Source organism: Theropithecus gelada, chromosome X (assembly GCF_003255815.1).
Source record: "Theropithecus gelada isolate Dixy chromosome X, Tgel_1.0, whole genome shotgun sequence".
Lineage (NCBI taxonomy): Eukaryota > Metazoa > Chordata > Mammalia > Primates > Cercopithecidae > Theropithecus > Theropithecus gelada.
Genome location: NC_037689.1, coordinates 152,092,458 through 152,108,499, shown reverse-complemented (window position 1 = coordinate 152,108,499; position 16,042 = coordinate 152,092,458). Strand labels below are relative to the sequence as shown.

Below are 16,042 nucleotides of genomic sequence, written 5' to 3'. Positions count from 1 at the left end.
ACCACACCTGGCTAATTTTTGTATTTTTAGTAGAGATGGGTTTTGCCATGTTAACCAGGCTGGTCTCAAACTCCTGACCTCAGGTGATCTGCCCGCCTCAGCCTCCCAAAGTTGATGGGATTACAGGTGTAAGCCACCACACCCGGCCCCTTTCTTGGCTCTTAATACCAAATTGGAAGCAACCCTAGACCTTTCTTCCACTGATCTGTCACCAAGGCCTTCAGATTCCTGAATGTCCCTAACTTTCAGCTTCCTTCTCCCGACTCACCCTGCCTCCCTCCTGCCAGGCCCACTATGTATAAATACATCAACCCTCTCCTCTGTTCTTCTACAGATCACTGGTTTTGTGGTAATCACTGCCTCTGAGTACTCACATCAGATGACAGGGCCCAAGGTGAACTGTGTAAGATACAGAACGAAAATGTAAAAACCAGAAAACATAAAAGCATCACACTTCAAATAGAACATAAAGGTCCCTAGATTTTTAATCAAAATATTTTACAATTTTTGCTCTGCTAGCATGAGATCACCAACAAGAAAACCCAACAGGAATACATAAAAAACTTAACAAATTGACTTTAGTAAGTAAAAATTACAACATTCTTCTCCCAGCAATGAACAATTTCATTCTTTAAAAGTAAACGAGGCCTAAAACAAGACGGCACAGGAACAAGTAGTCAGATGGATTTAGGTGAACACTGTACAGAAGCTTTGAGGAAGTGCAAAGGACTGACCTCTAGGCCAGAACAAGATGGAAAACTACCAGGCCCGTCAGACACCAGCATGGACAAAACTCAGTTATACTGAATTCAGAGACAAAATTCAGTGACACTCTTCTATCACTTATTTACAGTTCTACACCATTTCACTGAGCAGACTTAGTTTTTTGTTTTGTTTTGTTTTACAAACCTTATAAACAGAGGGGATTAAAAAATGCAAACTAGGACTATGATGTTAAGACAACCACTAGCAGACAGCTGCGGACAGTTACTGGGTCTGAAGGTGAGGCTTCCCAGCTCAAACCGAGAAGTCATTGGGATAAACTCTGCCTCTTTCATCACCCATATCCTTAAAACAGGACAAGATGGGATGACCACACCAGGTAACATCACCGAGGTCTCAAAGTAGCAGCTAAAATGTGCCGGAACTCTTCACCCTGTCTAGGACCTATGTTCCACTCTCTCAGCAACAAAAGGATCTATAACATGTTTTCTTAATAAGGCTTTAGTTTCTCCTCCAGCTGGACACAATGCTTCAAGTGGCCTTCACTACTCAGAAACCAATTCTACCTCTTTTGCTTTCTTCTTCTTCTTCTTCTTCTTGGTGGTATCACTGTCCTAGAAAGAAAGAGAATGGAAGCTTATAGATACCGTGGGATCCACTAACAAAGCTATCACTCTCCCAGAAGGAAATCTGGTAAAGGTCCACAGTCAAGCAAGCCTTTTTTCAGGACCTGTAAGGATATTTTGGGTTAAATACTACATGTGACACAAAGTTCTGCGAACCTTTCAGTGACACCCTAGTGGTCTACTTTTGGAAGTAGAAACATTCAGATCACCATCCTACACATCCTCTCCACCCCACCATCAATAGAGCTGTAAGTGTAAGTGGTAGATGCCGAGTACCTCTATCTGTCCATTCTACAGGGAGGGCAAAAGCAGTCCAGGAACATGGGGAAGCACTAAAGGCACTCAGTCGCATGCCACTCCCAGGCCACAGCTCCTCCAAGAAGAGTAACAAAGCTGGTACCACCTGGGTAATTCTTTCCCCATGGAGGGACTAAGCCAGCCCAAGGAACCTGAACATATCTCCACACACCCCATCTCCAGGCTCGGCCCCGCTCTCCAGACCAGCCTTGGCCTTCTTGTCCTTCTTACTCTTCTTCTTTTCCTTCTTGATCAACTGAGGAGCTGCTGGAGGGGTCTCGTCACTTTCACTCTCACTCTCTCGCTTCCGCTGAGATGAAAGCAATTGGTTAAGTGTTAGATATTGGGCAATAATGGACAAGAAAGGTTCAGTGAGTCAAAAGGTAGTGAGGCACCGAGAAAGATCCCAACTGAATCCAACAGGACGTTTTGTGACTACAAACCCGGACAGGGCTTTAGTTTACTGAGGATTTGAAGACAGTCTCATCCCCCAAATCCAAGAAGCCTTGAGGCAGGCAGAGAGGAGCAGCACAGCAGCAGCACGGGGCTTGGGGATGGAAAGGCCCAGAGAAGCTGTTTCTTTCACGACTGCAAGGACCTCTCACAGAAAGCAGGCAAAGCAGGAATTCACATCTGACAAGTCAGAAGCTCCTCCCACACAGCCTTGTGCAGGATACTCAGTACCGCCCCCCGTTTCTGAGTACAGACCTGTCATTCTGTGCGCTAATGCCAGCAGCAACATGGGGTGGAGTTGCCACCCCATGCTTGACTGACTCTTTCAACACCAGGTGGTGCCGAGTTAAAATGCAATTCTGTTCTCTGCTGAATTTCGTATGGCCTCGAGTATCCAACAGCCATGGCCTCTGATTTCAACACATGTGTCCTACCATTTGACCCAGGGCGGGGGCCAGAATGACACACACACCAGCACCCATTCTATCCCTGTGTTGCTGCCATAGCTGAGGTAGGAGTCGAGGCCGATCTGATTCCTGAGCCCACATTCCTCCTCCCAGCAGATACGACAGGGAATACAAATCAGAGGAGCCTGCAGAGCCCAAACAAGCACCCCAGGGTATAAGGCAGCATTACCTGTGTATGCACTACACCTCTGACGCCAGGGTATATGGCTAGACTGCAGACAGTCACAAAGTAAGACGAATGCCAGTGCCTCTTAGGATTATCTCCCTAAGCACATTCCAAACTGATTACAGCATGCCACTCACCTTTGCAGTTTTTGCTGCTTCGGCAACTACCTGCGGGGCTTTTACCACTTCAGCAACCACCTCTTTTTTGGCAGTCTCACTGAAAGAGAAGAGGTAGCAATAGGTCAAATTCACTGAATGGCTTTCCAGGGCAGTACTGATGTTATGTAGTGTTATCTGGCAAGTCTAAAACCACCATCAAAATACTGACGCTGGACAGAAGAACTCACCACTTACTGTTGCAGACTGACTCCCTCTAGAGTCCCACGAGCCAGACTAGAAAGGGATAACTGTCTGCCGTGCAGGCCCACACCCCTAACTGGCCTGGGCAGCCAAGACTTCATGGGAGCCAAAGAGCTGGTTCCTGTGGTCCTGCATTTAGCAAGTTTGCCCCAAACCAAGTGACTCCCCCTCCCCTGGGCTCTACAACCTCCGTGCTCACCTGTCCCTCACCTGTCGTCTATGTACTCCTGCATCCAAATGGCAAGTGGGCACTCTCTACCCTCCCATCCTCACCTGTTGTTGACGTACTCCTGCATCAAGGCAGCATGTGTGCTGTCTCTACCCACCCCTGGCTCTGAAACATCCTGCCCTCACCTGTAGTCAACATACTCCTGCTTCCAGGTGGCAGGCGTGCTCTCTGTGGGCTTCCCGTACTTGTCCAGAAGGCCCTGCTTGATCATCAGCTTCTTCTGACTTGCCTGGTGGAACATCAAGGTGTCAACATTAGAATGGTGTTAATGCGGAAGCGGGCATGGTGACTGCAAAGAATAGAACAAGGTTCCTCCCTGGTGTATTCTCAGCAGGGCCTCAAACTCCTCTCCAGAGCATTCAGAATTCGCCCACTAACTCCAACACACACAGGACTTGTTGAAGGTCACAAAGCTTATTAGTGAGAGCCTCTGCAGACATATGTCCCCACCACAGCCACTCTACTCTTTTGCCTTTGCACATGCTGCTTGCTGCCTCCCACTGCCCTGAACTCTCCCCTCCCCTCTTCACTTCATCAACACCTAATCCACTCTTCACACTGGTGTGGCTTAACAGATGATCTCTTGCCCAGACTCCTTGAGCACTGTGGACACTCCAGGTGACAGCCACCTCTCTGCACTTCTTGGTAGCCACTAACATGAATGAAATTTGCCATTCCACTGTGTGATTACGTAAGTAATGCCCAACTGTTTCCCCTCATTAGACTGAAATCTCTAAGGCCCAAGACAGGGCCTGTTTCCACTCATCAACAATCCAGAGCCCAGCACAATACAAGCCTGTGGTGGTGAAATACACCAATAGCTGCCCAAGTATTCAACAATGCCAAACAAAAGAACCTGGCAGAGCACGCAACCCAGTACCACTTACCTTTGGACCTAAACCCCACTTCCGAGGGTAAGTGTCTCTCTCCATGATCACTCTCTTGATCTTTGCTACTATACCATGATCGCAGGTAGAGATGACCGCTGTGGTCATTAACGCAATAGCTACAGGCATTGAATAAAGAAAAGAATTATTTGAAGGGGGAAAGAATTGATAATTGATGAGCCCCAACTCTACTGTTGTATGCCACTTTTAAAACTCTGAGCTCTACTACTTTAATTGGGGTTTCCTTTGCTCAGGATATGCATATGGAAGAAATCCCCCATTATGAGAAGGAGGCTTCTGAAATGATGTTAAACTTCTCAAGTTAAAAAACACCTAACCAAAGCACCTAACGATACACGTAACAGGCTTGCAGCTCAAGATATCTACAGGAATGGCATGCACACTCCCTTTGCGGCCACAGAACCTTTGAAGTTTTAAGGATTCCTTTTCTGCTGCTGTCCGTAGGCCATGGCTGGCCTGCCTGCTCACAGAGCTAAGGAATCCTGATGACATGCTTACTTCTGGTACATATTGGACCCATTAAATGAATAGCTCTAAGGTTCATTCGCTAAGAGGGTGCAGAGCATTTAAAGTCTTAAGAGACAATCCAACAGTAGCTAAGCTTTCACGAGTTAAAAAACACTGGTACTTTACATGGAACCACAAAAGACTCAAACTAGCCAAACTGATCCTAAGCAAAAAGAACAAACCTAGAGGAATCACATTACCTCACTTCACATTATACTATAGAGCTACAGTAACCACAATAGTATGGTACTGGCATAAAAACAGGCACATAAACCAATGGAACAGAATAGGGAACCCAGAAACAAATCCACACAGCCACATTGAACTCATTTTTGACAAAGGTACCAAGAACATACACTGGGTAAAAACCAGTCTCTTCAATAAATGGTGCTGGGAAAACTAGATATCCATATGCATAAGAACGGGACAAAATATCCGCAAACTACCCATCTGACAAGGGATTTATAACCAGAATATATAACGAACTCGGTGCTATAGGAAAAAAATCTAATAATCCAATCAAAAAACAGGCAAAATATTTGAATAGACACTTCTCAAAAGAAGATAAATAAATGGCAAACAGGCATATGAAAAGGTGCTCAACGCTGATCACCAGAGAAATGCAAATCAAAACTACAATGAAATATCATTTCACTCCAGTTAAAATGGTTTATATCCAAAAGACAGACAATCACAAATGCTGGAAAGGATGTGGAGAAAAGGGAACCTTTGTACATTGTTGGTGGGAAGGTAAATTGATACAACCACTATGGAGAACAGTTAGGAGGTTCCTCGAAAAACTAAACTGAGCTACCATAGGATCCAGCAATCCCACTGCTGGGTATATACCCCAAATAAAGGAAATTAGTGTTATCAAAGAGATCACAATAGCCAAGATTTGGAAGCAACCGAGGTGCCCATCAACAGATAAATGGATAAAGAAAATGTGGTACATATACACGATGGAATACTATTTAGCCTTAAAAAAAAATGAGATCCTGTCATTTCCAACAACATGGATGGAACTGAAGATCATGTTAAGTGTAATCAGTCAGGCATAGAAAGACAAACATTGCATGTTCTCACTTATTTGTGGGAGCTAAGAATCGAAACAATTGAACTCATGGACAGAGAAGAGTAAAAGAATGGTTACCAGAGACTGGGAGGGTAGTTGGAGGCTGGCAGGGAGGTAGGGATGGTTAATGGGTACAAAAAAAAAAATAAAGGCAGATCACCTGAGGTCAGGAGTTCAAGACCAGCCTGACCAACATGGCAAAACCCCATTTCTACTAAAAATACAAAAAATTAGCCAAGTGTCATGGTGTGCACCTGTAATCCTAGCTACTCGGAAGGCTGAGTCACGAGAATTGCTTGAACCTGGGAAGCAGAGGTTGCAGCGAGCCAATGCTTGAACCTGGGAAGCAGAGGTTGCAGCGAGCCAGTCACGTCACTGCACTCCAGCCTGGGCGAAAGAGCAAGACTCTTGTCTTCTTAAAAAGCAAAAACAAAAACAAAACACCAACAACAAAAACAAAAAAATCAAATGAATGAACAAGACGAGTAAGACCTACTATTTGATAGCCTACTATTTGATAGATTATAGTCACAGGGTGACTATAATCAATAGCTTAAGTGTATATTTTAAAATAACTAAGGTGATAGATAAATAACTAACAATAAAATAGGATTGTTAGTAACACAAAGGAGAAATGCTTAAGTGTATATTTTAAAATAACTAAGGTGATAGATAAATAACTAACAATAAAATAGGATTGTTAGTAACACAAAGGAGAAATGCTTAAGTGTATATTTTAAAATAACTAAGGTGATAGATAAATAACTAACAGTAAAATAGGATTGTTAGTAACACCATGTGATTGTTATGTATTGCATGCCTGTGTCAAAACATCTCATGAACCCCATAAATATATACACCTACTATGTAACCGCAAACATTTACAATTTAAAAAATAAACATCCCCTCTTACCCATGCAGATTGCTTCTCCTTTGGTGGTGATAACCACAATCTCCTGATTGACCTCAATGCCATCCTCATATCGAAGAACACCTGGAAGCATGATCTTGGCCCCATAGCAGATAGCATTTACCTGCAGAGATGGCACCATGTGTGAGGGCCCAGCTGCTGCCTTCCACCCCACTCCCACACCAGAGTAAAGGAAGACAACAAGGGGGTGGGGTCTGACACCATGAAACAGGGATGGCACTGATAGCCCACTAGCTGCAAGGGGCATGAAGGGACTCAGAAGAGCAACAGCCACCTCACTGTGCAGGGCACCACTCTCTGCACTTTACACACATGACTTAAAAGTCGTAAAGAAGACTTTCAGGTTTTCAGGTTCTAAAGACTCACAGGTATTTTCATTTTATTTTTTTATTTTTTGTTTTCCGGCAGAACCTCCCTCTGTCGTCCAGGGTGGAGTGCAGTGGCACGTTCTCAGCTCACTGCAACCTCCACCTACGGAGTTCAAGTGATTCTCGTGCCTCAGCCTCCCCAGTAGCTGGGATTACAGGCACGCGCCACCACGCCCAGCTAATTTTTGTATTTTTAATAGAGACAGGGTTTCACCATATTGCCCAGGCTGGTCTCAAACTCCTGAGCTCAAGCAATTTGCCTGGCCTGGCCTCCCAAAGTGCTGGGATTACAAGTGTGAGTCACTGCACCTGGTCGGTATTTTCATTTTAAACATAAAAATAGCCTTGGCATTCCTTAATTGCTCCTCTCTCCTCCTTATCAGGAGAAAGAATAGATTTACTAGAGATCCAGGCAATAACAGGCTCCTAAAGAACTTGAAAACAAGATTACTGAGGCCTATTGAACCAATCACACAAAAGTCTTGGTGCAGAATTTATAGATCAGTAGGTACAACCTAAGGCTTCCTCTCCAGAAGTTCAATGGTGCCCAAGGCACCCATCTGCCTCATGCCATCTCCACTCACCTAGATCTCTTTTGCTGATCACATTTGACCCTCCCTTTACATTCACCCAGAAGCCAATGGTTTGATAAGGAGAGGTTATCACATTTATGTTGTCCACTGTTTTGTGACTGAGTTTTTTCAACTATTATGGTGCCACCTTTCAGTATTTATTACAGCGTATACACATACAAAATATGCAAACATCTGTACAAGATTTGAATATAAATAATTACCAACTACAAACATTTTAAATATCCAGAAATTTTTATCCCTCAAGTTAGAGAAAAGAGAGTATGCTTTAATTTATAAAAGGCCAACTCTCTGATCATCATAAAAACACAGCTCACAGCCTTGATCTCCTGGGCTCAAGCGATTCTCCCACTTAAGCCTCCCAAGTAGATGGGAATATAGACATGTGCCACTACACCTGGCTATTTTTTATTTTTGTGACGACAGGGTCTTACTATGTTGCTCAGGCTGGTCTCAAACTCCTTCCTGGGCTCAAGTGATCCTCTTGTCTTAGCCTGCCAAAGTGCTGGGATTACAGGCATCAGCCACTGTGCCCAGCCTAATGTGCCTTATTTTTAAGTATTCCTACCATTAAACTTTTACTTTAAATTAGTATACTTGGTTTGGACTTGAAAAAATAAATAAATAAAACCCAAGGAAAACAATAAAAAGAGCAAGCCTCATCTTTGGAGTATGTTCTGTCCAAATATAAACTCCTAACCCGGAACTTACTGCACTGTCTTTCATAACCAGCCGTTTATGAGATGTCAACAACTTTTCCAAAGGGTAAACAACTCGCCGCAGGTAACTCTCATCCTTGTGGTTATCATACAGCCACTGAGCATCAAGCACATCGTGCATTGTCACCATGTGGTCCTGAAAAGCAGCCATGTATGAAAATAATTCAGTTTATTTGCATCTCGGCCCATCAGATCCCAAACTTCCTAAAACTGAATGTAACTTGTCTACTAGTCCAAGCTCATTATGTCTTCAGCCTCTTCAGTCCTGGCTCTTCCAGGCATCTTTAACCACTGAAGTATTAGATCCCAAGCAGGCATTTTTGTAGGCTGGGAGGCAAATGAATAGAATAATACTTCCTACCCAATCATCTCCCTTAGTCCATTTTAATGTCCCAAAGTTTAATTAACAGAACAGGGAAGCTGCCCTGGACTGAACTCAACACTTTGGAAAGCGCCTTTCCCACAACATGAAGCAAGTGGAGTGCCACCAAAGGCTGGCAGATGTTAAGAACAAGCTCTAAAACTTCTAGCCCCGTAACACATACCTTTTCACTCATGACTCCAGAACGAACCCTCCGAAGCTCCTGCATCTGACCACCAACTCCCAATAACAAACCAAGGTGCACACATAATGTCCGAATGTAGGTGCCAGCCTCACAACTCACCCAAAAGATTCCTAAGATATACACACAAAAGAAAAGCAGCACCTACTATAAATACATCACTGGTTGAGAAATGGTTATCCTTCATCTGAGCCATCAAGACTAGAGGTGACAGACAGAGGGCATGACTAACACAATATGCCAAGGGCAACCACTTCTTAAAATATAAGCATTTGCTGTATTTAAAGATCTGTAATTCTGATATTAACAGAATTTTTAACACTTAGTTGCAGGTATATTCAGCATGGTATGTTTCATGGATGGGTGGAAAATAGGCATTGTCTTAAATTTACTTCTGACAACTTAATCTGACCAGCCCTGCTAAGTATTGCTATGTTTAAAAGAAAAGTACAATCCAACTGTTTATTGTTGCTTTTTGCCATTTGGTAGCATTTTACATATAGGCTTCAATCTGGAGAATACTCTGGATTCAACAGAAAAACCTTTTAAATGATGTTTTGTACAACAGAAACTTCTAAGCAGTCAAAATTGCAACAAGTAAAAAACACATGCAAAACATACTTTGGTGAAAACACCTTTGAACAAAGCACCGAACTACACAAATGCAGAATGAAAATATTTCAATTCCAGCAGAAGCAGTCATCATAAAAAGTGCAAAAGCCATCTCACTTTACTAGGCACTGTTCACTTTTTAACAAAAGATAATAAAAACTATTGCCCACAGACAATATCCCAGCTGTAGCGCAGGTTTCAGAAAGTCTTCAACTTCAAGGGCATCTACTTTTAACAAGAGAACAGAATCCTGAAGAATGTGTTCATACCCACTCACAGACCTAATGACCCACCTAATCTTCTTTCAGGATCGTATTCAATCATTTTGCTCTCGTAGATGGTCCTCACTCGGAGCTGCCTCTTTACTGCAGCAATAAGTGGGGGTCGCTGGAATAGGGCACCTGTCAGAGTTTCTAGGGCCTAAGAACAAACACAAAGCAAAACAAACACCCTCATCAGAATGTAAATGTGCAGTCACTGGTCCAGGCTGGCTGTGGCAGCTGACTGAAAAGGGCACAAAAGGAGTCAGCCAGGACAGCTAACTCATCTCCAGATGTTTAGGGGCTCAGAGATCCAAATCAACAAAGGGTGTCCTCCCTACAATTGCAGACTTACCCTAGAAAGCTGGGTCCCCCCTTCAATAGCATTGTGCAGCCGGACAATCCCCACATACTCTTTGCCTGAAAAATGACAAGAGTAGTCAGGTTTGGCCACTGAGTTTTCTGTTTTTCATATTTCTTATATGCTCAGTCACTCCCATTTTGCACAACAGGAAAAGCAGGCAGTTTGACCTTGTGTTTCTATAAAATCTGCATGAAGACAGATTTCATGGTGATGATGTAGGAAAGAATGAAGATACTCCCTCACTGGGAATTCAATGTACTGACAGGGACAGTTGGGAGTACCCAGTGTAGAACCTGCCTGGAAAAAGCCTTGCAAGATAAGCAGGCTTTTCTCAGATAAAAATGAAGGAAGGATACTTTAGGCAGAAGCAGTGGCACAGAGTGAGAAGCCTAGAGTGACAAGCTGAGAGCTGAACCTGGACAGAGTTCTGCCTCCAGGCTACAAATGGATCCCGTCAGCTTGATGAATACATGCTTAGTATGTGGAATTCCAAAAAGGGTGGACCACCAAGATCTGGCAGGGGACAGAAGGTACACAGAAACCAAAACAGTATCTCTGCTTTAGGATTTTTTTTTTCCCTAACGAAGAAATAGTTTCCAGCAGACAAAACATAGAAGGGAAATACAGAAAGCTTTCCACTCTAGCCAGTCCTTCCCTCCCTCTCCCAAATACCTGCACTCTGTTGTGACTTCACCAAGCGAGTGGCTCGTTCTATGCACACGATTAAACAACCAGTCACCTTGGGATCCAGAGTACCACTGTGCCCTGTCTTCTCCACCCTAAGTATCCGTCGAATCCAGGCTACCACCTCATGGGAAGAGGGGTTAGAGGGCTTGTCAAGATTAATGAAACCTGTCCTAGAATGAAAAAAAAAAAATTAATGTATAACCCACTCCTGTGCGCCAATGAAACAACAGATCTAGAGTTAAAAGAAAAAGAATTCACTGTGGGTACAGGTTATATATTCAGGACAAAGCTATTCTGGCATGTCACTGCCTTCTTGAATAGCTGGTGTGAAAGCATTTTCAAAAGAAAGTAAGTTTGCACAGTGCCTCCTCCCAACACTTACCTGATATAGTCCCCAATCTCTCTCTTCAGAGGATTTGAACCACATGCAAGAGGTGTATAGTGTGTTGTCCTTACATTCAGCTTATCAAAATTCTACAAAGCAACAACACAACACAAAACAAAATACCATGTCGTGAGCACATGTAAAAAAAGAGTCAGTACCACTATGTGGCCCACAAACTGGCATAGGTCTGCAGGATGGACTAAGTACAAAAACTGAGAACTGTTTACAAACTTAGCAATTTAACATTGTGGGGACATTTATTCTACAACAGTGTCAAGTGCACTGCAAATTTTTTAAAAAACTTGGTTCTTCATTTCAGATACCTTAAGGAATCCTGCTTTAAACTGTATCAGTGGGCATTTCCTAAAGTCAAGGATGCCAGCAGTAAGCATTCTCAATCAATTGCTTAACACTTGGAAATAACATAAGAGCAGGCATTCACCTGATGCACGATTTTAACCACATACCTTTAGCAGAAGGGGCCACTGAGACGTGTCCAACTTAGCAACTTTGGATTCGGGTTTGATAAGAAATTCTTCAGCGTGTTGTATTTCCTTCGACAGGACAGAAATATAACCTATTAAACTTCCCACCCGATTTTGAACAATTCCATTACTGCCACGGAAATGTATGCCTTTTAAATAGAAAATAAGGCTTCCTATGTATTTTCACTGGGACCTCCAAGGGAAAGAGAGAGAAGAAATGAACCAGGAGTACAGAGGGGAAGTGAAATGCCACTAAGATAGGTCCAAACATTTAAAGAGAAAGGGGGATGGTGGGTCTGTGGGTGGCATAAAGAAGAGAAATTCAGAGAGAGCAGTTGGTTAAGGCCGGCACCACTTAGTAAGCTATGCCTGAAGGACACTTGGACTGTCTGGGGCTCTCATTTCAATGCTTTTTCAAATCTACACAATGACCAGCAATGCTGGCCCATTCCTTGGAAATCTTTAAAAACACCTCTTTTAGTTTGTTATTTAAGTAAACCTTTTTAGTCAAAGTGAAGTCAAACACATTACTACTCACAGCTACATCTTCTTCTGGCAATGACTTCCGCTCCTTTTTCTTCTTATGTTTCTTTGGCAAAATAATTACTAAAAAAACAAACACAGGATTCGGGAATTTTCCCCAAGAATAAATGAAACAAGAGTTTAAAATAAAGACCGAAATTAGGTCAGGTAGGAAATGTATTTTAGGTCTACGATTACAGTTACATGTCACATAATGTTTTGCAAGGACAGACTGCGTATGTGATGGTGGCCCCTATAAGATTATAACAGAGCTGAAAAATTCCTATCTCCTAGTGATGTCTTGATGATCCCGACCCTGTGTAGGTCAAGGCTACTGTGTGTGTTGTGTGTATTTGTGCCTTAGTTAACAAAAAAAAAAAATTTTTTTTTAAGAAAAAAATTAAAAATTTTTTAAATAGAAAACTTATAAGGATATAAACAGAGAAAATATTTATGTACAGCTGAATAATGTTTGTTTTAAGGTAAGTACTATTACAATAGTCGAAGTAAAAAGTTTATGAAGTTACAGTAAGCTAAGGTTGATTTATTCTGAAGAAAAATATATTTTTATAAATTTAGTGTAGCCTAGGTATACAGATTACAAAGTCTTCAGTAGTCTTCAGTCTGAGGCCTTCACATTCAGTCACCGACTCAGCCAGGGCAACTTCCAGCCCAGCAAGCTCTATTCATGGTAAGTGCCCTCCGGTGCACCACTTATAACCTTGTGTACTATATATATATATATTTTTTTTTTTGAGTGGGGGGACCCTCTTTCCCCAGGCTCGGTCTCCCGGTTCTTAAGCAATTCTCCTGCCTCAGCCTCCCAAGTAGCTGGGATTACAGGCGTGTACCACCACGCCCACCTAATTTTTTTGTATTTTTAGTAGAGACGGGGTTTCACCATGTTAGCCAGGCTGGTCTTGAACTCCTGACCTCAGGTGATCCGCCCGCCTGGGCTTGCCAAAGTGCTGGGATTACAGGCCTGAGCCACCGCGCCCGGCCCTGTGCTATATTTTCACTGTCCTTTTTCTGCTTAGACATGTTTAAATACACAAACTCTCGATGCTGTGTTCCAACGGCCTACAGCATTCCGCACAGTACAATGCTGTCCAGGTTTGTAGCCTAGGAGCCATACGCTACACCATATACAGCCCAGGTGTGTAGTAGCCTATGCCATCAAGGTTTGTGTAAGAGTCCTCTGATGTTCATACAATGATGAAATCGCCTAACGACCCATTTCTCAGAACGTATATCCGTAGGTAAGCGAGAAAACAAAGTGTGTAAGGCCAAATATATGGGTCGCATGGCTGGGTAACTGACTGCAGGCTACTGCACGTGTCTGCTTCCCTTCCGGTTCACCACGTGGCTATGGCAGGGCTTAAATACCCAACAGAAGCACTCAGGCAGCGGGCCGGAAAGTTCCACAAGCGACCACTCGACTGTCCCCACGGGCTTGTGGCCTCTAGAACTTTCTTGCAACTTGGAGCTCTATCCCTGCTCCGAGGTCCCTCGGCTCCTTTTCTTCTCGGCCCGTTTCCACTACCCTTGCCCCCCTAGTCGCATGGAGCTGTAACGGCGGCGTCCGCGCTGGCAGCAGCACAGACACTGCCACGTCCCCCGCCACCACAGGGTGGGCAGCACGGCAGAGGTCCTTCGACGGCGACCCGGACCCCAGAGAGGTGAGAGAGCCGAGCCCCATCATACTAAGTCACCACGAGGGGCTTCCACTCTCGCGCCCTTGCCATGGAGCCAGTGCCGAGCGACAAGGCCGGCTTAAGGCCTGGCGGAGAAGAGGCCGACACGCCGGCGGGAACCAGAAGGAGGCGTGCGCGGGCCCCGATACCATCCCCCCACCCCCAGCTCCCCGAGTCGCCCGGAGTTAGCACGGCCCGGACGCCTGCAGCCCTTACCTTCCGCATCCGCCATGTTATCCTGCACCGCGTGCGTGCAGCCCGGACCACAGCTGAGAGACCGACCGCAGACTCCCGCCGCCTCGGTCCCGTCAGGCCGCGCTGCTAGGACCCACCCACCCGCGCACCGCCCTGTGCGTGCCTTGCCGCGGGGCGGGAGGGGGCGGGGTCATCCCGGGGGCGGAATCCGAGGCGCGCGCTGGTAGTCCGCGCAATGCGATTTGCTGGCTTGGCCAGTACGGAGGGCGCGACCGCGCGTGCGCATCGAGCCTCAACCAGCCCGGTTGGACCAGGCTGGAAGCGCGACTGCCGCCCGCCCCGGCAGCCTGGAGTCTGTGGGCGTGGCCTCAGCTGTAACTGGTTCACCTCCGGTTTTAGCTCCGCGCCTGCGCCTGGGCTCACGGCTGAACGCTCCGTAAACCGTACCCCTTTCTTTGCTTTCTCACACCGACCCTTTCAGGTTGGTGTTGGATCAGTCCTGATTAATAAGTGAACATGTTAAAGCTCGGAGAGGTTGAAAGCCCTTTGCTGCTTGCAGTTCCCATCCAGCTAGAGCAGATGGCCAATAGGAGTAGAGTGCGGGCTGCATGTTAACTTTTAAATTTTCCAGCAGCAACATGAAAGAAGAGTAAAAAGAAAAAGGTGAAAATGATTTTTATAATGAATTTTTTTAACCCAGCGTATCCGAAATATTATCATTTCCACATATAGGCAAAACACAACAGTATGAATAGGATATTTTACTTTTTTTTTTTTTTGTCCCCTCACGAAGACTTTCCGGAGTGTGCGTTTATGCTCACAGCACACCTCAATTCGAACTCCACGACCGGGCTTCACGCCAAACAGCAGAGACAAAGCATTGGCACTAAATCTCATAGAAACAGGATGAGCCTGGGTATCATGATAGGCAGCAGGGCTGGAAGCTGGAACCAAACTGATTTCTCCCCAGGGATCTTTGATGGTGTCTAATTGATCACAGTGTCCTGTAGTAAGCCATCATGATCTGTATAACCCCGGTAACTCTAGGTCTGGCTAAAGGCATCCTGCCTTGAATCACCACAATGGAAAATCATAGCGCCTCATCTAATTCCCAGATCTGGTCAGTCCACAGGCCAGAGCCTGTGAGGTGAACCTGTAAAGGTGAGGCCAGGCATATGTAACGCTACAAGTGTGTACTTTAAGCCTGCCTCCTGCCTTCTCCTGGGACCCATGGCCATTTCCTAGGGGCTTGCACTAGCCTGTGTTAATCGCTGGGGAAGTAGAATGCCACTGTGGTCCAATGGTCAGAAGTGGAGTCAGCCCACGTCCCTTTCACTATCAGCCACCCTGTGGCTCTCTCCCCAGTTCTTGAATCCGTACTTGTAATAAACAGTAAATTGGTAGCTGAAAAAATTCCCACAGGGGCTTCCTGACTCAAGGACTGAGGGTGATAATGGAAGGAAAGATCAAAGGAAGCCTCTGGCACATTATCATAATTGATTCCCTGGAAACTGATTTTATAATCTCACTGTACCCCAAGACATCATGCAGAGCGGACCTGATGCTTAGGAAGTAGCAAATATTTCACCACAGGGTGAGAGATAAGCCCCTTGAAAATTCAGGGAGGTGACACCTCAGTGAGCTTCCTGGGCATCCAGTGGGCTGAGGCATGTTGAGACAGTCCCTCCAAAGAGAAAGACAAGTTGCCTTACTTGGAACCCTCTGCTTACTAAACAAGAAGCATGACACTCAGTGGGCCATTTTCTGGAGATGGCATATCCCATTAGGATGCTACACAGAGCCTTTTCCAAGCTTTAGTAAGAGACTCACAGTTCAGCCCTCTGGAATTTGAAA

At 44.8% G+C, this 16,042-nt stretch overlaps 1 protein-coding gene and 2 non-coding genes across 4 annotated transcripts; all 3 read right to left on the bottom strand.

The window, feature by feature from the left end:
* Window positions 1–454: 454 nt before the first annotated feature.
* Window positions 455–14,446, bottom strand: DKC1 (dyskerin pseudouridine synthase 1). Of its 2 annotated transcripts, none has more exons than XM_025372481.1 (15): window positions 14,210–14,446; window positions 12,316–12,383; window positions 11,760–11,846; window positions 11,290–11,381; window positions 10,893–11,077; window positions 10,212–10,276; window positions 9,890–10,016; window positions 8,967–9,097; window positions 8,414–8,557; window positions 6,724–6,844; window positions 4,208–4,326; window positions 3,446–3,549; window positions 2,870–2,948; window positions 1,819–1,956; window positions 455–1,337 (listed from the first exon to the last, which is right to left on the bottom strand). In XM_025372481.1, the coding sequence occupies exons 1-15, from the start codon at window positions 14,223–14,225 to the stop codon at window positions 1,269–1,271; spliced, it is 1,545 nt and encodes a 514-aa protein (XP_025228266.1). In that variant the 5' UTR covers window positions 14,226–14,446; the 3' UTR covers window positions 455–1,268. The 2 variants fall into 2 exon arrangements, with proteins under 2 accessions (XP_025228266.1, XP_025228267.1); XM_025372482.1 differs by having other exon boundaries at window positions 3,461–3,549.
* LOC112616735 lies at window positions 3,020–3,148 on the bottom strand. Its single transcript, XR_003117761.1, has one exon. It is a non-coding gene; the product is annotated as a small nucleolar RNA SNORA56 (small nucleolar RNA).
* Window positions 8,740–8,871, bottom strand: LOC112616730. The gene has a single exon (XR_003117756.1). It is a non-coding gene; the product is annotated as a small nucleolar RNA SNORA36 family (small nucleolar RNA).
* Window positions 14,447–16,042: the final 1,596 nt, after the last annotated feature.

Excerpts from the sequence above, each read along its gene's own strand:
- DKC1 (XM_025372481.1), bottom strand. Across the intron at positions 11,847-12,315 it reads TGCCAGAAGAAGATGTAGCT|GAAATACAACACGCTGAAGA; the intron begins GTGAGTAGTAAT and ends GTCCTGTCGAAG. Across the intron at positions 1,338-1,818 it reads GGGCCGAGCCTGGAGATGGG|GACAGTGATACCACCAAGAA; the intron begins GTGTGTGGAGAT and ends CTTTCTTTCTAG.